General features: G+C 46.0%; 1 protein-coding gene across 2 annotated transcripts in view; it reads right to left on the bottom strand.

Moving 5' to 3' along the window:
* Positions 1-655: 655 nt before the first annotated feature.
* Positions 656-22,507, bottom strand: part of SNX2 (sorting nexin 2) — a 416,319-nt gene continuing 394,467 nt past the window's right edge. For both annotated transcript variants that reach the window (XM_078675570.1, XM_078675571.1), the window contains exon 15: positions 656-1,137. In XM_078675570.1, coding sequence (XP_078531696.1) covers positions 1,087-1,137 — 51 coding nt within the window. In that variant the 3' untranslated portion in view covers positions 656-1,086. The remainder of the gene's footprint in view (positions 1,138-22,507) is intronic.

Here is a 22,507-nt window from a genome sequence, read left to right as displayed (position 1 = left end):
ACATATCTAGAGAAAACAAAAATTGGAAACACAGCATTAGTTTAAAAAAAGGGGCCTCCCACATGACAAAACCTAATGGGAGTTCTCTCAGCACAAGACGGAGGAAGGTAGGTCGGTGGAAGAAAGTCAAACTGAAAATATCCTTACAATTTAAACCTAAGAATCACTTGCTCAAATACAACCTGTCCAGAGTGTGGTCCCAAAATAACAACTCTCTAATTGACCATAGCTTAGCTCCACTCTTCAGAAGCTGGGAACATCTTCTGTTTAAAAAATATGACAATATGCACAGCCTCTGAACCTAAATGTGCCTCACTGAAAACTGTTTTATTTTGTGCGGTAGTCACTCCTGGTCACTGGAAGCACTGCTCTAGAGCATAATGATGGTGTAACATGATTGAGGTTTCTTTTTTTGAACAGTATTTATATTTTAACCATTGAACACCCAGATGGTTAAAAATACATGATTGTTTTCAATAGTAGTGACAATTTTCAAACCTCGAGCCTCATCTGTCTGTAACGAAGACATTGGCCATCTAATTTTGTTTATAAGTAAAGCACACTGAGACACCACTAAGAGTATCAGACATGGTATATCAAAATACATATTTTAAAAAAATGCTTCGTATGTTCAACAGGAGCAAAAGAAAACTGCTTTAGTTCATAAGGTGCATCCCTTTATTGTAATCACAAAATCATGATTTCTGTACAGGAATGTTTAAGTGAACATTAATAAATGCAACTTTAAATTGTTTCATAATGAAAATAACATTTTACAGAACAAAATGTAAAGAAACAATTTAAATGTTTCTTGGCTTGCACTGCACCGTTCAATGCAAGTAATAAGACACAGTAGTGTTCAATTCAGCAACATATTGCAGAACATCATGCCACAGTCCATACTATTCCAGGAAGGTCAGGACATGCAGCTTTGTCAATAAAATGCCATTGTATATAAAAAAGAAGCCACATGGTAATTAATAAAATATATAGTGGTTTATTTGATGATTTCTCTTGTGTTTTAAACGTGGATTTTAGCTGGACCAGAGTGAACATCGACTGTTCTTCAAGCAAAAATACATCTTTCTATGCAATGGCTTTGGCTTCGGGTAGGAATGCTTCCCAATATTTTATAAGCTGAAAAATATTTAAAAAACATTAATGTTACACATAAGCATAGTTCGAGATTGCTACAGAAAAGCTCTTCATGTTACAAACAAAGGAGACCAGTAAATGTCATGTTAATGTCTACAACTCAAAAAACATTAATTATATATTGACTGCTGAACGCTAATGAATTAAACAGTTGTTGGTTATTTACAGCTATAACAAACAGATGACTATACCAAATGTACTACCAGCTTGGAAGATAATTTTAAGCAAATGAGGCATCTACATGCTCAGGTTTAAGGCAAATGTTTTAACAACTTACGAGGAACATTAGCTTTCTAGGTCAGTGGCTTACATAAGTTAACATCCCCCTCCACCCCTTAGCTGAATTTAGTAGGCAATTTTGGAATAACATTTGGAAGGTTTGAAAGAGTTGTGTTCAGCTACTTTTCCCCCAGTTGGGGGACTAATTCCAGCAGGGAGAAGGTCGGGGGCGGGGGGGGGGGGCAATAAGGAGTATTTGGAGAGTTATCTGGTCACTAAAGCAGTCTCAAGACCAGTTACCAGTTACACACTTTACATCAAGACCACCATATGCCGAACGTTGCTCTGGGTGCTGCGCTGTCAACAGTGTTGTTCCTGTGGTTATTCCTCAGTCCATGGGTAAGGTGGGGCGACTTTGGCCACAGGGGCCAGTGTCCCTCCAAGTCCTCTATGAGCCAGTCGATGGCCAACTACGGTTGGGTTACTGGGTTCTGTATGCAGCAGGTCAAGCAGATTCCTTAAGTGAAGGCTGGTGTCTATTTTTGGTGACCAATCTGGACTCAGACAACACTGCTGGTCCAGCAGAGTTGGGTGCAACTTTTAGCCATCGGGGATTGGTCACTTACATTGCCCAACTGCAGTAAGCAGTGATTTAAGGATTGTGGCTACTGACTTGCAGCAGTAGGCTACTACAGCTTTGATGGCCCTGGTACTGATTCCAGAGGGTCAGCCCACTGACTCTTGGAGTAACTTCTTTGGTCTGGGCTCTGGTGTGACTTTTCCAGGAGCCACATGCACAGTCCTCTCTAGGCTAACCCAGGGTTTGGCGAATGCAGTCCAGCAGTCGCTGCAGCCTCTCTTGCCAGGTCAAAGAGTCAGAAGGGCAGTCCTTCTTCGGTCCTTTCCCAGTTCCATTGTGATCCGAGGTTCAGGATGTCAGGAGTACCATATTTATGCCCAGAAAGAGCCCTGGGGGATGAAGCAGTCACTAGCCAATGGGCTACCAAGATCTCTCCAGCTATGTGACACCGTGTGACTGTTTGGCATGTAGCAATCCCAGAGTGCACTATTTTGCCCACTCAATATGTCTGAACCATTCCGTGCCTTTAGGAGGTTGGTAGCCCATCCTAGAGTTGCTGCTATCTATGGGCTACACACCCATGAGAAAACTTGTTTTGCCACTGGACTCACCTTATTGTCCCACTCACTTGCCTGTCTACCTGAACAAAGGGGCAGCCCTACATGAGTGTGATCACATTTGCCCACCAAAGGCAGCTCCTGCTGTGAAGCTTATCTTTTGGGCCAACACCTTGATTGGCTTCCTGAGAGGGGGAATTAACCCCTCCCTTTGTAGCAGGCATCGATTGTCCCTGAGCCTGGGAGTCATTCACATTACTCCCCTGGAAGGTACAAGGCTGTCTGGTGGCCAACAGCTGTGCGAAGCTAGTAGACAAACTGTGAAACAGCGTGGCAATTTTCTAAAAGTAGCATTTTCCTTAAAAGTAAATTCGACTTGGTCATCAAGTCGGGTTTAATGCCACGATTAATTTGATACCTTGATTAACCCATAGTAGTCGCATCCAGATGTTAGCCGGACTGAGATGTCAGCAGGCAACTCTTTGTTGTGCAATGTTTCTACTAACTTTTTCACAGCAAAAATTACAACGTGAAAGTTTTGCTGTTAGGACATATGAAAGATATATGTCCTACTTAATATTATACAGCTACCTGCCTTGGGGATCCATAGGCCTTGCTCACGGGAGACATATGTAGATCTTGTGCGATACCAACTGCCTCATGGGTTATCGTTTGATCAAATTGTGTACCACATTTGTTTTCAGATTGTGCCTGTTTTCATTGCTACTAAAGAACCTCACCAGTTACCACAAAAAAGCAAACCCTCTGCAGTATGGTCAGCAATCTTCCTTTGGAGCGGTGGCCTTATCTACAGTACACGTTTCAAGAAACTTTTTAGCCTCCCAACTACTTCTGGGATTTCTCAATGTTTCTAGTCTAGGATCTGTTAGTAAACTATTTGAGAAGGTAATTTTTTTTAACCCAAGTGCCGATCGGCCATACAAATCAGTCTTGAGGAGACATTGCACTTCCATGGATCTCTCCGCAATAGCGATATTCAGAGCAATTTACGTTTGGGAGTTCTTTAACAAGTGGTATTAAGTATATGCCACAGTTATCTATTTTGTAGATATGACAGCTCTATACAAATATATATTCATAATAAATTAGAAGCAATTGAACTGCGCTTCCTGCTATACATTTTTCTGGTCTGTAAACTTTTATATATAGGAGCTTCTAATAATATCAACGAGTATTTCAGAGGTTTCTCCAAATGGAAAAGGTTATGACTTGATGGTATATAGCCAATCCAGATCAAGCACCTAGGCGGGGACACTAGGAGAATAAGCAATAAAAGAATTACATGGATTATGCAAACAAGATCCACATAAAGGCTTGAACAGTGGTGTTTGTTTTGGAGTCAATGCAATACTGTTTAGAAAAGATGTGGATCGATCCATAAGAGGCAAGCCTATACATTTCAGAGACCGAGATATTTCTAATGAAACAAGCTCTATCATCCTAGTCTTGAAACAAGGCCTAAGTATGCTTCCCTTTTGATAATATATTGAAGTGCATGAAATTATCCATGCTGCTTTGGTTAGCTTTTCATAGGTCATACCATTGTGGATAAACCCTTAATTTACAAAACTATAGTTTATACTTCTGTATCTGTAGTGGTCACCCACATTTGCAATGCTCTAGTGCTAGAAGTAGCAGTAAATTGATACACACTTCCCACAATCCATTATCCCATAATTTTACTTCCATTTAATTATATGGTTCTGTTCCTTTTCTTCCTGACTTGAACCTTATTGCCATTCTTAGTGCTCGGGCAATCCCCTTTGCGCTCTTACTCCTGGGGCAGTCCTTAAACATTCCCGCAAGGATTTCCCTTCAAGTCAGGCTTGCTCGTCAGTGACCTAGGCCTGCTCAAGATCAAGTGATCACCACTAGGCCCTTGCTTTTGACTACTCTTAATCAATCAATCAATCAATCAATCAATCAATACATTTATAGAGCCTGCTACTCACCCGTGAGGGTCTCAAGGCGCTGAAGGGAGGGGGGGTGCTGTTACTGCTCGAATAGCCAGGTCTCGAGGTGCTTCCTGAAGGTGAGATGGTCCTGGGTCAGTCGTAGCTTTGCGGGGAGGGAGTTCCATGTCTTGGCGGCCAGGTAGGAGAATGATCTTCTTCCGGCTGTGGTTGTGTGAATCCGTGGGACGATGGTGAGGGCGAGGCTGGCGGAGCGGAGCTGGCGGGTGGGAGTGCAGAACGAGAGGCAGTTGTTGAGGTATTCGGGGCCCATGTCGTGGATCGCTTTGTGTGCGTGGGTGAGGAGCCTGAACGTGATCCTCTTGCCGACGGGGAGCCAGTACAGGTTTCTCAGGTGGGGTGTTATGTGGCTGCGGCGAGGGATGTCGAGGATGAGTCGCGCGGAGGCGTTCTGTATGCGCTGAAGTCGTTTCTGAAGTTTGGCTGTGGTTCCTGCGTACAGGGCATTCCCGTAGTCCAGTCGGCTGGTGACGAGGGCCTGGGTGACTGTCTTTCTGGTTTCGGTGGGGATCCACCGGAAGATCATTCGGAGCATGCGCAGGGTGTTGAAGCATGAAGATAAGATGGCGTTGACTTGTTTGGTCATCGTGAGGGAGGAGTCCAGGATGAATCCCAGGTTGCGAGCGTGGTCCGTGGGTGTCGGTGCGGTGCCTAGCGCCGTGGGCCACCAGGAGTCGTCCCAGGCGGATGGGGATTGTCCGAGGATGAGGACCTCCGTCTTGTCTGAGTTGATGTTCAGACGGCTGAGCTTCATCCAATCCGCGACGTCTTTCATTCCTTCCTGGAGGTTGGTTTTGGCAGTGGCTGGGTCTTTGGTGAGGAAGAGTATCAGCTGGATGTCGTCGGCGTAGGAGATGATGTTGAGGTTGTGATTGCGAGCGATGGCGGTGAGGGGGCTCATGTAGATATTGAAGAGGGTTGGGCTGAGCGAGGAGCCTTGGGGTACGCCGCAGATGATCTTGGTGGCCATGGAGCGGGAGGGAGGCGAACACTCTGGGTTCTGTCGGTGAGGAACGAGGTGATCCAGTCCAGGGCTTTTCCTTGGATCCCAGTGTTGTGGAGGCGGGTTATTAGGGTGCGGTGGCAGACGGTATCGAAGGCGGCCGAGAGGTCTATTGCACACATCCAATTTCCCTGATAACACTGAGGGAATATTTGATGTAAAGCTTGCGAATGTACTTGTTCAGCTGCCTTAAGTAGAGTATTGGTTTGTATTCTTTGGTGGGACCTCTTTTCTGAACCAGAAAATAACGCAAGTAAATCCCTTGATTCCATTGTGGAATAGGTACCCTTTCTATGGCATGTTTTTGTAGGAGCACTTTTACTTCTGCTTGCAAAAAGTGGTGTCTTTGAAGAAGCTTTTGCGGTGGAGGAATCGATGGTGGTGAGGATTTGAAACTGAGCAGATAGCCATTCTGCACCATATTCAAAACCCACTTGTCCTTTGTTAACTTCTCCCACTCCTCCAGATGTAACATAACACTTCCTCCCACCGGAGTGGTCAACAGGCATGGAGGAAGCCATCCCTCATTGCTTTGTTGATGGTTTAGGAACGTAAGACTGCTGGTTAGTAGATCCTCTGCCTCGTCCAGGTCTTCTCTGTTGATAATTGGTCTTGGATTGACTTTGGCCTTGATTTTGTGTGTTCCAATGAGGGGTTTGAACCCTCTGTTGAGAGGAACATCGATCATAAGGACGGAATCTACACCTAAACTCTTTTCTCTTCTATAAGCCCAAAGCTTTCAGAGTGTCTAAATCGCTTTTTATTTTGGACATTTCGTTGTCCGCATGTGCAACAAACAGAGAGGATCCGTTAAATGGGAGGTTTATGATCCTTCTTTGCGCATCAGGTTTAAGCCCTTAAGGCAAAGCCATGCCGATCTCCTTGAGCAGATGCCATACAAATATCCATGGGCTGCCAAGTCCGATGCATCTGCCGCTGCATTTATAACCTTGTTAGCTACCAGTCGGCCTTCCTGCAATATTTCTTGGAAGCTTGCTGATCTTCCTTTGGGAGTTTGCTTGAGAATCTCGAAAAGGAAACCCAGAGAGACCTGTCTTAACGACCCAGTAAGGCGGAAGCACTAGCCACCTTCATCACTGAGGCCGAAGTATTGCACACTTGAATACCTAGACAGTCCATATTCTTACTGTCCTTCTTAGGTGGTGCCGCAGAAGATAATGTTGTGGAATGTGCTTTCCTGGCCGCAGCTACAATCACTGACTCTGGTGGTGGTAAATCACGAAGAAAAAATGGGTCCTCGTTAGGTGCCTTGTATTTCTTGGCAATCCTGGTAGGAACTGAACCCACAGTGGCCGGAGTAAAGAAGGTCTGCATTGCAGGTTCCAACAGCCCTGGAGCCAAAGGAAGAAGGGCTTTGCAGAATACTTGTGATGTAAAGTCTCAAAGATTACCGATGTAGAAACTGGTGGAGTATACATTGTGATACTGAGCTAGTTGGCACCCCTACAAAGAACTGCATTAAAAGTTACAAGATCGTCCATAGGGGACACCCTAGATGGGGGTGTAGAGAGGGAGAGTAATCTCTAATCGAAGATCTCGTTGACGCAGTTGTTGTTAGAGATCTACGTCTTCTTTTAGGAGAAGGAGAGTGGCGAGAACTTGAACGCCCTCTTGACCTGGAGCGCCTTCTTGACCTTGAACGCTTTCTCACAGGTGATCGGGACCTTCTTAGGGGCCTATGTGGAAAGGATCCTCCAGAGGTTCTAGGTGGTGATAGAGATTTGGAGAATCCTGCACCAGGAAGTCTAGGTGGCGTTGTCCAGTGCCGAATACTCTCCAGCCATCGTTAGTAGGAGACTTCTGTCTCGGAGCCGGCCATTTCTCAGGTGTGACTTAAATAATGTGAAGCCCAGGAGAAGATGACACTACTCTCAACGTCGACCTCTGTGTCCTCAAAGTCGATCTGGGTTTTTCTGGTACTTCCTTAGTAGTGGCAACAATCCTTTCCCTCGACGGCGACCGTTGTCTCGACATCGATCCAGATAACACCAGCACCGACGTCAAACGCTGTGGAGACACACTGGCGGATTCATGTCTCTGTTGAGATGTCCTCGACGTCGGTCTCTTCGATGGCGAACACGACCGTCTCCTCGATGGCAAACGTCGATGGGTATATGGTACCTTCGACGTTGATTTCCTCGTCGCCGATCGTGCCCTCAATGTCTACCGTCTATGGGTCTGAGAGGGGTTTCTCATTGTCGAACTCCACAACGCCGACCTTCCAGAAGGGGCGGAGATCTCGACGATCAGTGTCTTGATGTCGACTGATGTTTTGACGTCGACTTAGACCTGTCTTCGTTCACATGCTTCGAGCCCAAAGCATGCCTCGATGTTGACTTACTTTGTGTCGATGCCGGTTCTTGTCTCCTCAACGGCAATCTGCCACTTGACGTCCTAGAGTGGCTTACCTGCTTTTCTGAAGCCGATTTTGACGGCGAACACTCTGGAATATGCTTTCTCCTGGAAGCAGGTGAAGGAGATCTGTTCTTCTTATGTTGTCCATGAGAGGAAGGCATCTTAGAAAGAGACTCAAGGCCACTGGTGGTTCTTCCTCTCTCCATCGTTGCGTGCAGTCTGATCATTTCTCTGTCACGCAGAGTTCTTTTAGAAAATTGTTGGCAGTAGTAACACTTCTGTGAGGATGGTAAACACACAATACACACAGAGTGAGGGTCGGACTTCGCCATCTTCTTCCCACAGGAAGGACATTTGTTAAACAAAGCTGGCATTTCTGATATAAAAAGATGGTCAGAATGTCAGAAAATAGTTAAAAACTAATACCAGCTAAGAAAAACGTCGAATGAAGTTGTAGAAAATCAATTGCTGACTGAAAAAGTAAAAAAAAGACCGAGCTCAAGCTCCAGGATCCTCACAGAAGGAGTCGGAAAAAAGAACAGACCTAACTGTCACCTGTGGTGCATGATGGGAGCAGGGGGCTCCTGGAGGTCTTAAAGGCACGGTGTCCAGGTTCTTTGGAGCCTTAAAGGCAGGGTGCCAAGTCTTTTGTTATGTGGGGATAATTATTCATCTATGCAGCCTAAGAACAAATTGCCTGCAATTACCTGTTTTTCTTTATGAAAACAAAGGGTTGCTGTTGAACACTACTGCAGTATATGTTATTTGCTACTTACTTTATTTACATGTGATATTTTTTTACAGCAGAAATCCATGTAATTTTGACTGTTCAGTCTATTAGACATATTATAGGCTGCATATCTGTGTGTGTATATATGTATACATGTATGTTTTTTTCTGGAAGTACTGTGTACTTGGGGTTCTAAACATACATATAGATGTATTTTTGTATATGCTCCGGGGTCCCGCACATGGGCGGGGATTATTCAGTGCTTATGACTATTGATGAGTATCCCCTGGAAGAGAAAGTATCTATTTTTCAGCAAATCCTGACAATTGTATAAAAAAAGTAAATCACAATCTAGCTATGCATGGCAAGACACTGCACAGTGAGCACAGTGGAATTGGGGATTGCGCAATATCCCACAGTACACTGCCAAAGGATGTGCACTGCTGGGTCAGTGGCGTTGGGGCTGGAGGAGGGTCCGAATACATCCCCATATTAAAAAGTGGATTTGGGGGGTGGGTGGAGATACAGTGGTAAGTAAAGTGCAGGGCCTGACCTCTGGCCATTTACCGTGGGAAACCCCTGCTCTAAACAGGTGAACAAGTATTTGGATTCAAGAAACATCTGTATGAAAAGTGTTTTTAATTATTTCACTAATGCTTCGGAGGAGCAGTGGGGGGAGGGGTAGTGTGTTCTGGCTTTGTAAATTTTCCGAGGGCAACATCCATATGCAGGCCTATTACACTGCTGTGGGAGGTGTAGGCAAGTGATGAGGAGATTTGGGTAAAATGACCCCTTTTGCCTTCTCCACCAGATTTCCAACTGGCATGGGAAATAGTGTAGTCGTCAGGCATAATAGGTCTAAACGGGGGACCGAGTTGGAGTATCACAGTTTTTGCCAGAGATTCAGTAAATAATGTCAAATGCATTCCAACAGCTGATCTTTTGTTAGTCATGCAGCATGCCAAAGTCATATTTTGTGTTGTCATCACAAACTTTAAACAACAATGATCTGGATTCAGCACAGTTTTTAGGTTTTTCTATCAGCCCAGCTCTGTTTCCCATATGTCCGTTCTTGAAGGCGAGCAAATGGTTCCTGACCAAAGGCTTGTCCATGCGCTAACATGACCAGGCAGTGGTTCCCATTTTTGATTAGTTTTATTTTAAAGATGCCTAGGCTGCAATACCAAGGCATTGGAAACCAGAGGGTGAAGGGAGTGCACGGCGGGGGAGATTAGGTGAGGGGACCAAAGGGTAATGGAGGTGTGCAGGGATTACAAAGTCATGTGTGGCCAAATTGTCTATTAGGGCAGAAGAAGCTAGCCCTGAGATCAAAGATGGGTGGGTGCCTTTGGGAAGGGAATGAATAGTTATTTTTTAACATATTGTTGGACATTTTTCAGCCAGGCCTAGCTTTATCTAATTCTTGATGTCAGTGACTGTCTTCTGTGCAGGTCAGTACTGTAGTCTTCTGAATGAAAGATCCTTTTATTCCCTTTTCTAGCTTCAAAGACACTAAACCTGGATTATATAGTCACGGCCTGGGTGATATGTGGCCATATGTCCAAGTCATCGTACATGAAAATTATATATTTCAAGTAAGATGAAAAACCACTTTCGTGCACTAGGTTGGTCTAATTTTACCTATTCCTAATATGTAACTTATTTTGCTATGCTATTTCTGAACGTGAATGTTACGCTGCCTTTTCACAATGGAGACAACTTGTGTAATGAATGTACCATTCAGCTGAAGTAGTTAGAATTCTAGTGCCCTGCTTGCAGAGTGTAATACTTTATTGTTCTTAACAGCTGTGCACTCATTAGATGACTGGCCGGATTGATCTTTGAATGACAATGCTGACTGAATTGTTGTATCAGTTAAAAGAAGATAGGGATGAGGGTGTGAGGAGAAAGACTCAGAAGAGCCTGAAGCTCCAGGCTCTGTGGAAGCAATTTATTTTTTTGTGGAGGTAAATTTTTTCCACGGGGTCTAACTTTGGGAGATTTGTTAGGGGCTACTTTGTTGATTACTGGGGAAGGTTCTACTGTCCCTTTGGCTCACTTGATCAAATGACTGAGAATAATGATTTTTTTTTTTTTTACCATTACGAAGGCTGGGTGAGAGGCTTATGTTTGTACAGATAAAGCAAGTAAGCCCCAGGATTACAATGAAAGCAGTAGTGTTAAAAGGTGACCCTTACAAGCCACCAGAATGAAGAAAACTCTGGTAAGAATGTGTACATGACAGCGCAACCACACATCTTCACTGGCTACATAATATTCTTGTAAGAAGCTTCCAGGAAGGTCAGACAGCCTGTGTAATAAACATACCCAAGCAATTATGGAACCTCAAATGAGGTAAATCAGGATCGATCAAAAATAGTTTTACAATCACATCACCAGTTTAAGCTTTTACTTCATACACAACATGTTTCCTCTAAGGTGTGCCTAATGGGTGTTGATTTGTGTAATTCATCCAATTCTAGAAAGTCTTAACAGCCAAAACAGCATATGTTTGAGAACAGTGCACAGACATCACGTTTAGTGCTGCAGATGCTTCCTTGATGTAGACTCCACCAACATATGAATAAGAGCATCATTCTTTAAAAAATAAATCCCTTTATGACAAGGGTTCCATTTAGACTGGTAATCAAATTCAACACTGGGGGAATATATAAAATGCTGCATATGAAATATGAAAAGCTGTTAAGGTATCCAAGAGGGTACTGACTATAGTGTCCATGTAGTGTACCACGTTATAAGACCATATTATTTAAAATACAATGGCACATTATAGACACATACTGGAATTTTGGAATATACTTTGGCAGTATTTGCAACTACTGTGCTGTGCCATTTCTTTGTGTCATGGTAATCTTTCAATACTCATTGACATCGCCAAGGTAATCTATTAACAGTGGAGATCATGGAAACTGCAGCCTTGCTTCCCTACATACAAACCATAGGGAATTCTAATGAGCATCCGTTTTACTGTAATGATGTATATTGCCATTCACACAGTCCTTTCTTACTCCATATGTGGCCCAAATCACTATCTGGTTGGGCCAGTGAGTATGCACTCTGTTATCCACCGTTGCAAGGATGTTGTAAGCAGCGTTGCAGATTTTCCAATTGTGTTTTAACAGTCACGCCATTGTGCAATTCTGTAAGGAATGTAGCGATGGTGTGTGAGAAGTAAGATTGCAGTTTGCATATTAAGACCAGTAGTAGGTTTGATCCAACAGTATTATGTTTCAGGAACAGACAGGTCTTTAGGACCCTTCTAAATTCTAAGTAATTGCTGAATACCTTTACATTTTTTTGCACTTCTGGAGCATATTCCAGAGCTTGCATGTTTCTACAAGCAGTCAAGGTTCTTTTATTTTTAAAGGGCAGAACCATTATAGATCGAAGACATGGGTCCAGTTCCTAGCTCAGTGGTATCTGAAGCAGAACTCTATATGTAACTCTTTGAGCCCAGGGGAGCCAGTGCGAGACATTGAGGTGATGTGTGACTGCTCAAGTTTAGCACTTGCTTAGCTGCAGAATTCCTGACACATTAAAATTTGGTGATTAGATGTCCCAAGAACCCACTGTAAATTCTATTGGCGAGTGGAGGCATGGCAGAGTTGAAGCTATACAGGATAGAACCCCCTGAGAGAAGCAAGGGAGGTAATACATTTTTGATCATTCTGTTGGTCATGCCTAGTTTCTTTAGTTGAGTAGACATTTTTGTGGGAGGTCCAATTTCTTTAGACAGATGGTGGTGGAATCATTTTTGCCAAGCTCTAAATTTTAGGATCTGAGCTTCAAGTGTCCTGTAGCATCCAAGTGTCTGCTGTCCACAAGCATGGGCAGAGTCCACACTTGCCCACTTGCTTCATTACCGAACTTCTGACAGATCTTGCAGACTCCTGCGAATACCTTGCACTTTCCATATGCAGCAACACCTTCCAACTGTGCAGACGGCACATCTTTTACCACCCCCCAGACATGAATGACATCTTCACTGACATCACAGCCAAGGTTTCCCACAACTCTAAAGACATTTTCCTGGGCGACTTCAACCTGCATTGGAACGACCCCAAGGACCCTCAGGTCAACGCCATTAGAGACTTCCTGGCTGACCTAGCCCTTACCCAAGCCTGCACACTCCCAACTCACTCGAAAGGCACCACTCTAGACTAGATCATAGCTAAGGAATCAGTGGTCAAGCTTATCTCTATAGACCCATGCAATTGGTCTGACCACCACGCTATCACTTTCCTTCTGCCTGGCACCCACTGGACAAGGGCACCACAACCCGTGATTCCCAGACGTTGGGTTAGAGACACCAAGAAACTTGATCACGGGAAACTGGCTGCTCACTGCGAGACTGACACCCCCCCTATATCACTACGGCCAACAACCTCACATTACTCCACAGCTTTATCCAACATTCTTGGTGATCTTGCTCCGCTAAAACTAAAAAGAACCCAAATCAAAATCAGGAACCCCTGGTTCAACGATCCCTCAACAATGATAGGCAATCCCTCCGGCAGGCAGAACGAAACTGGAAACAGCACCCGTCAGCAGCCCATCTAAAACTTCTCTGCCAGGCCAGAAATGCCTATATTAGGAAAGTCCTCAACTCAAAAAAAGAATTCTTCATAACAGAACTGGGGAACGCCAAGAACAGACCTTGCAAGCTACTCGAAATGGTCTAACACCAATCCAACAAACTGGCAAAAACCTCTAAAGAAACCCCCAAATCTCTAATATCATGCAAGGAATTTTCCTCCTGCTCCGACAAAATCACTGCCCTAGGAAACCATCGTAGATCCGCCACTTACTCTCAAACCCCTCCGGCTCAGCCTCATCTATCTGTGCTGTTCTCCATACATCACCCAAAAACCAAGAGCCCTGGTCCAACTTCAAAGTTTATGATGAACATTCCGTCTTAAAAATTCTATCCTCCTTAAACCCGAAAAACCAATTTAATGACCCTCTCACTGCTTAGCCGCCGCCTCTCAGGCTATCATCCCTAGTTGGACTGCAATAATCAACACCTCCCTCCTACAGGGATCGATACCCGACTCTCTTAAAGCCGGCCAAGTCATCCCCATCTTAAAAAAACCTATGCCGGATCCTGCTTCCCCTGACAACTACAGACCTATATCTAATATCCTACTCCTAGCTAAAGTTCTGGAGAAATGTGTGCAACAACAGCTGAGCCAACACATCCCCATCCCCATCTTCCATCTACTATACGACTTCCAATCCGGGATCAGACCTGGGCCCAGCACTGAAACAACCCTCCTCCACATAATGGATGATGCCCTCCAAGCCCTTGACCAAGGCAAAACTGGTCTCATAATCCTCCTAGATCTATCCTCGGCTTTCGATACAGTCAACCACGAAAAACTCTTTGAAGGCCTCAAAATTAGGATGGGACTGGATGGCCCTGTTCTTGAATGGTTTAGGTCCTTCCTCCAGAACCGCTCCGAGATCCTGGTACTTTGTCCACTCCCTCTCAGATCACGGTTGGAGTCCCCCAAGGATCAACCCTGTCCCCTACACCCTTCAACCTTTACCTTGAACCGCTCGCAGAAGGGCTACGCACCGCCTGTATCTCCTACCAGAAGACGTCAGCTTGAATACGCGTGGCCACTTCAACTCGATGGCCAAAACAGCCAGATTTCACCTCAGCTACCTAAGAAACCTGAAACCTTTCCTTGACACAGCCGACCTAAAAATGGCAATCCAGGCACTAGTCATTTCCATACTTGAATATGGATGCACTACCCTTGCTGGCCTACCCAAGATCTCCCTGGCCCCATTACAAGCCATCCTCAATGCTGCCGCCGGACTCCTAACAGGTTCAAAGAAATTCGACCACATCTCCGCACCTTAAAGCTCTGAATTGGCTTCCTCTTGAAGCCAGAATCCAACTTAAGCTGGCTTGCATAACTCACAAATACTCCAATTCCCCTGCATTTCTCGCCCATAAACTCGTAATAACCGGAAGAGCCAGAAACTCCTGGTCTGCCAGAGACCTCTTGCTCCAGCCAGCACGCTTGCGGAAAAAAAAAGTACAATCAGAAATTCTCTGGGGCCGCACCAAAATTTGGAACTCACTCCCGTCCGCCAATTAGAAGAATACAGTCTCTGGCACGCTTTCAAAAAGGAGGCCAAAACCTTCCTAATGGCCAAATTCCTCTCCTAACCCTTGCATTACAGTCACCTCAGCAACTTTGTTCTGCCTCCTATTACGGCCTCACCGTGTTTTTTCAGGATGATATCCACCCGGCACCTCTGGGCATCCCACCCTGGGATCTGAAACCGCTTGTTTCTTGTAAAATATATCTACCTGTTTTCATCCCAAATGTATACACCCTGGGATCTGAGACTGCTTGTTTCTTGTAAAATGTATCTATTTTATCCCTAATGTACCCACCCCACTAAGTCTTTTGTATACCACTTGTCAATCCTATAAAGCGCTCAGATACCCTTGCAGGTCTAGTTCGCGCTCTATAAAACACAAAAATAAAATAAATGGTTATTCCAGCTTTAGGATAATTTTGGTATGTCCCTGTAGTGAAAACAGGATGTGGCCTTTGGTCATGCCTGTGCCAACACTACCTGCTTAACACTTTTTTTTATATATTCCCAGAGTGCATTGCACGGAAACAGACATTTGACCAGGCCCTACGCCCTGGGTAACATATTGTCACAGCTGTAAGCTGTGTCCAAAGTAGACCAGTTACTTACGCCATTCCCCAATGTCTTTCGATTAGGACTTCAAGCCGTCCCTCATTTTAAAAAAAAAGTTGTTTAGTCTGCAGGGACCGAGGGGTGCACATATTTGCTCTCCCTAAGATTGCCCACAAAATTTTAATATTGGTCCTCAGATCTCTTTTTGAGGTTTTTCGTAGAGTAGAAAAATCATTTTTTACCCCTCTGATGTGTTCAATAAAGCCTAGAGTGGGTGGGCAATGCACAGAATGCTACCACCCTCATTTGCCCCAGACGTTTGATCCACATTATGGTCCACAAAACATACCAAATGGTGGACCTGTTTGCACAAATATTCAAAGGATTAATGAACTGGAATTTTTTTGGGAGGCTTTGTGCAGTTTTTTCAGCAAATGTTACTGCCCTGTAACCATCTGCTCTTAGCAAGTAGAGATGTAAATTCCCATGCTGTGCATACCCCTGCTATCTAGTGTTGGGCCTGGGTGTTTGCAACTTGTTTTTCTTTGAAAAAGTTTGCAGTCACAAAACCTGCTGCAACTCCTCCCTCAATATACAATGCGCCATGACAAAGATTCCACCTCAGATTGTTTCCACTCTGCTGGTGAGTAGTCTAAGTGTAGTGTAGTGTAGTGTCAAAGACAATAAATTAAAGTTGGAAAGGAATAGTAAAAACATCTGTGGTCATCTCTACCTTCTAGGAAGGAGGGTGGATGCATGTGAATCTACAGCACTGCATACTTCGAATACCTGGTTACAGGGAAACATTTTCTGTTCATGGCATGTGTGGCTGTAGTTGTAGTTGCAAATGCTCTGCACAGACTGTAAAGCAGTTTCTCCCTAAAGCAGTGGTTAGCGATCAGATGATGCAGGTGTTTGAAACAAGCTTTTTAACAGTCTGTTGACAGGCTTGAAAGACCACACAGTAGTGTTTCATGAATGTATGTGGAGTCGACATGTGGCAGTTTTTAACGATATATCCTAAATGGATATTATCTAAAAATGTCAGAGTTTCTCCCTTTTAGGAAGATGCTTTAGGAGGCACAGATAGTGTGCCCTTGGCTTTGGCACTGCTGGTTTGTTATACACTTAATCCACATTGCAGTGCATCACCTGGAGATGGAGTGTCCCACATGAGGTTAGCAAAGGCTACGAAAAGTTGGACATAGTACTGTCAATGTAGTACATGAGCGCCCCATTAACATCAAGTGTGTGTAAAGCCATTTCAACTACGCATTCGGTGTAATGGAAGAAGACAGACAGCTCAATGGCTTGAAAAACTGAGAAAAGGTTAGACTACCTTTGGCAGGAATTTGGGACTGGTTTTAATGATCACCCTGTCCCTATGGAACGGAATAAAAGCTAATTTCATGTCTAAAGCCTGCAAATAACTGATGCGTCTCAGAGAGGTAACTTAGCAAGAAGATCACCTTCTATGACAAGAGCTGCAGCTCACATTAGCAGAGTTGTTCGAAGGGTGGGCCCATGACCCGTGTGAAACCTAACTAAGATCCACAACAGGGGTAGTAAGCACTAAATAAATGCAATTACAATACAATACAATATGGCATTGAGGGGCTTTGGGAGGTATACCATGAAGGCTTTAATGGCAGGGATTTTAGAAATGGGACACATTACCTGTTTTGGATGTATGCTGCAACTGCAGTCAGTTGTAGATGGACTGAAGTGTATGCTAACCCTTCCATCTACACATATAACAGGTAACAGATTATGCCTTGTACAGAGAACTTCAGCGATCTCTGTTTTTAGTGATGCAGTAGTGGACAAACGTATTCCACTTTGCTGCATAGCAGGTGCATAGCCTGCTTGCGTGCCTCATGCAGAATAAGCATATATTGCGACCGGAGCTTAAGGTATCCAAACTATAGGACCTCAGGTGCCAAAATGTTAGACTGAGCTGTTTGGAGTTTAGGCGTCTGAGCTGACCCTGATGCAGAGTGAGTCCGGCCTCCGCAGCTATTTCTCGACTGGGCTGACCGACATCTCTGGAGCCCAGATCGGCGCCTATAGGATGAGGATCATGAACTCGTGTCTCATTTCCCTAACCACATATGTGGTGAGAGAAAGGTGGAAAAGCATAAGCAAATTTCCCAGATCAGTTCATCCATTGCACATGGATTTTGAGTGTGGGCACCTGGAGGCAAAGCTTAGGCATTTTGTGATTTGGGGAATGGCGAACAGGTTGATGGTCGGGGTGTCCCACTAATGGAGTACCTGTGAAGTACAGGTGGACTCAGTTCTGATTTTATGGACTTGTTGATAGTAGGTCTGCAACATTGTCCCCACACCGACAACCTCCAATACTCTGGTGACCGAGGAATGTTGTGAATGACCCAATGCCAAATCTCCTGGATGAGTGCAGACAGCTGGGGGAGTGAGTCCCACTCTATTCTTTGATGTAGAACATGGTTATGTTGTCCATCTTTATGAGGACTGTTGTGCCCACTAAGGGCTGGAGGAAACTCTTAGGGAGCTTGATAAAAGCTCTTAGGGGTAGGCAGATGGGCAAGGTCTCCAAGTAGTAGATCTGATATTGTAGGGTCCAGGTGCCTAGCACAGACATACAGTGGAGGTAAGCTTGTCCACGCGAACGGTCACATGTGGAAGTGGTCAAGGGAAGGCCAGCTGAGCAACAACTTGTTGCGGTTCCACCATAGTAGAGCGCTCTGAGTTTTGTTTTTTACCAACACTAGATCCTCCCACTGACCCTCTGCTTGTGACAATTGAAGTTGGTGCTTATCTAGAATGGCGTGTGTCATTATGGCAATACAAAAAGCCATCATCCCTAATAACCATATTACCATCCTTCCTGGAAGAGGACATCCATTCTGAACAAGCATTGGAAATGCAATCGGGCTCAGATTTATTTGAGTTTGAGCTAATGGCATTGTAAATGGCAATGTCTTTTCGCCATGTGTTATGGAGTGTGTGCATGTGGTGTGTAGTGGAATTATGTGGGTTAGATTGAAATTGTAGCAATGGTGGCATGCTGTGCTTTACATGAATATGTTTAAAAGTAAAGTGTACCATACTGAGATTGCTACAATAGTTAATTGAACCGAGCTAATGCTCCTAGGACCCTCAGAACCGGCACTCCCCCTTCCCCTTTGGCCCCCCAGCCTAGGTCTGCCGCCAACCCCTAAAAACGCAATCAAAAGTCTTGGGGTATGGCTGGACGGCACACTCTCCTTCAATACTCAAGCCACTAAGCTTTCAGCTACTTGCTTTTCCATTCTGAGGGTATTAAACAAAATCTTCCCTATCCTCCCCCTGGAAGCCAAACAGGCAGCCATCCAAGGACTCATCCACTCCCGGCTCGATTTTAACAACACACTCTACCTGGGTGCACCTGAATATACCCTTCGTAGGCTGCAAACTGTTCAGAACAGCGCTGCTCGCCTTTTACTTAAAATCCCTCACAGACACTCAGTTAGGACCGGCTTAATAAGCCTTCATTGGTTACCGGTCCGACAAAGGGTTCTATTCAAGGCGCTATGTATAGCCCACCAAGCCTTCTGGAACATGGGTCCTATCATCACCCGTAACCTGATCTGTCAGTACATCCCGAAACGGAATCTCCGCTCTAGCCAGACCTTCTTGGCAGTCGTCCCAAGAATAAAGAGATCCAGAACAGGCGGAAGAACGTTCATGTACAACGCAGCGAAGGCTTGGAATGCCCTACCACTGCATCTTAGAGCCATCCAGAACCGTAATACTTTCCGCAAACAACTGAAGACTCATCTCTTCGCATCTGTTTGCTAAACTCTGCTATCTTTCTCTCCTCTCCATGTGCACTGTAGGTCTACGTTTTCCCTAGCGCTTGGACGCCCATGGGCAACAACTGCGCTCTATAAATCCCCAAGTTTACAAGTTTAATTGTGGATGCGTTAACAATTGATGCGTGCACTGATGGCTGGTGGTGTGTGTGACTGCCTGTAGAAATTGTGCATTGATGGCTGGTGGTGTGAGTGCTTGGTAAAAGACTGCACTGACGGCTGGAGGTGTGTGTGCCTGGTGGAAGGGTGCACTGACGGCTGGTGGGTGTGTGGTTGGTAAAAGCGTGCACAGATGGCTGATGGTGTGTGTGTTTGGTGAAAGCGTGCACTGACGGTTGCTGGTGAGTGCGCCTTGTAAAAGTATGCACTGACGGCTGGTGTTGTACGCCTGGTGGTGTTTGTGGTTCGTGAAAGCGTGCATTGATGGCTGGTGGTGTTTGGCCCTGGTGAAAGCGTGCACTGACGGCTGGTGGTGTGTTGTTGTGTGTGTGGTTGTGTGTGTAGTGGTGAGCGTGTGGTGGTGAGCCTGTGGGAGTGAGTGTGTGGTGGTGAGTGTGTTACACCAATGTGGTACACTGGTGCCACTGCACCTGCTGCAGCAATGGTACCTACGCCACACTGGTGCCACTGCACCTACTGCAGCAATGGTACCTACACCACACTGGTGCCACTGCACCTGCTGAACAATGGTACCTACACTGCACTGTTGCCCCTGCACCTGCTACGCCACACTGGTGCCACTGCACCTGCTGCACTAATGATAGCTATACCACACTGGTGCCACTGCACCTGCTCCACTAATGATAACTATACCACACTAGTGCCACTGCACCTGCTGCACAATGGTAGCTACGCTACACTGGTGCCACTGCACCTGCTCCAGTAATGATAGCTATATCACACTGGTGCCAGTGCTGGTACCACTCCACCTGCTCCACCAAAGATACTTACACCACACTGGTGCCACTGCACCTGCTGCACAATGGTAGCTATGCCACAGTGGTGCCACTGCACCTCCTGCACAAGGGTAGCTATGCCACACTGGTGCCACTGCACCTGCTGCACAATGGTAGCTACGCCACACTGGTGGTACTACACCTGCTGCGCAATCATAGCTAAGTAACACTGATAACACCTCACCTGCTCCACGAATGGTAACTACGCCACACACTTGTGCCACTGCACCTGCTGCACAATCATAGCTAAGCAACACTACCACTGCACCAGCTCCACCAAGGGTAGCTACCACTCACCAGTACCACTGCACATGCTGCACCAATGATAGCTACGCCACACTGGTGCCACTGCACCTGCTGCACAATCATAGCTAAGTAACACTGATAACACTACACCTGCTACACAACGCCATCTACCACACACTGGTGCCACTGCACCTGCTGCACAATCATAGCTAAGCAACACTACCACTGCAACTGCTCCACCTATGGTAGCTACCACACACTGATACCACTGCACCTGCTGCACTAAACTGGTACCACAGCACCTGCTCCACCAATGGTAGCTACGCCTACGCCACACTGGTACCACTGCACCTGCTCCACCAAATATACTTACACCACACCGGTACCACTGCACATGCTGCACCAATGATAGCTACGCCACACTGGTGCCACTGCACCTGCTGCACAATCATAGCTAAGTAACACTGATAACACTGCACCTGCTACACAACGCCATCTACCACACACTGGTGCCACTGCACCTGCTGCACAATCATAGCTAAGCAACACTACCACTGCAACTGCTCCACCTATGGTAGCTACCACACACTGTTACCACTGCACTAAACTGGTACCACAGCACCTGCTGCACAATGGTAGCTATGCCACAGTGGTGCCACTGCACCTCCTGCACAAGGGTAGCTATGCCACACTGGTGCAACTGCACCTGCTGCACAAGTGTAGCTATGCCACACTGGTGCAACTGCACCTGCTGCACAATCATAGCTAAGTAACACTGATAACACTGCACCTGCTACACAACGGCAGCTACCACACACTGGTGCCACTGTACCTGCTGCACAATCATAGCTAAGCAACACTACCACTGCTACTGCTCCACCTATGGTAGCTACCACACACTGGTACCACAGCACCTGCTGCACTAAACTGGTACCACAGCACCTGCTCCATCAATGGTAGCTACGCCTACGCCACACTGGTACCACTGCACCTGCTCCACCAAATATACTTACACCACACTGGTGCCACTGCACCTGCTGCACAATGGTAGCTATGCCACAGTGGTGCCACTGCACCTCCTGCACAAGGGTAGCTATGCCACACTGGTGCAACTGCACCTGCTGCACAATCATAGCTAAGTAACACTGATAACACTGCACCTGCTACACAACGGCAGCTACCACACACTGGCGCCACTGCACCTGCTGCACAATCATAGCTAAGCAACACCACCACTGCACCTGCTCCACCAATGGTAGCTACCACACACTGGTACCACTGCACCTGCTGCACTAAACTGGTACCACAGCACCTGCTCCACCAATGGTAGCTACGCCTACGCCACACTGGTAACACTGCACCTGCTCCACCAAAGATACTTACACCACACTGGTAGCACTGCACCTGCTGCACAATGGTAGCTATGCCACAGTGGTACCACTGCACCTCCTGCAGAAGGGTAGCTATGCCACACTAGTGCAACTGCACCTGCTGCACAAGTTTAGCTATGCATGCACAATCATAGCTAAGCAACACTACCACTGCACCTGCTCCACCAATAGTAGCTACCACACACTGGTACCACTGCACCTGCTGCACTAAACTGGTACCACAGCACCTGCTCCACCAATGGTAGCTACGCCTACGCCACACTGGTAACACTGCACCTGCTCCATCAAAGATACTTACACCACACTGGGGCCACTGCACCTCCTGCACAAGGGTAGCTATGCCACACTGGTGCAACTGCACCTGCTGCACAAGTGTAGCTATGCCACACTGGTGCCACTGCACCTGCTCACCAAAGATACTTACACCACACTGGTGCCACTGCACCTCCTGCACAAGGGTAGCTATGCCACACTGGTGCAACTGCACCTGCTGCACAAGTGTAGCTATGCCACACTGGTGCCACTGCACCTGCTGCACAAGTGTAGCTATGCCACACTGGTGCCACTGCACCTGCTGCACAAGCGTAGCTATGCCACACTGGTGCCACTGCACCTACTGCACAATGGTAGCTACGCCACACTGGTGGTACTACACCTGCTGCGCAATCATAGCTAAGTAACACTGATAACACTGCACCTGCTCCACGAATGGTAACTACGCCACACTGGTGCCACTGCACCTGCTGCACAACTGAAGCCACCGTCTATATAAAC

Source organism: Lissotriton helveticus, chromosome 2_1 (genome assembly GCF_964261635.1).
Source record: "Lissotriton helveticus chromosome 2_1, aLisHel1.1, whole genome shotgun sequence".
In the NCBI taxonomy this organism is placed as follows: Eukaryota; Metazoa; Chordata; class Amphibia; order Caudata; family Salamandridae; genus Lissotriton; species Lissotriton helveticus.
This window is presented reverse-complemented; position numbering and strand designations above follow the sequence as displayed.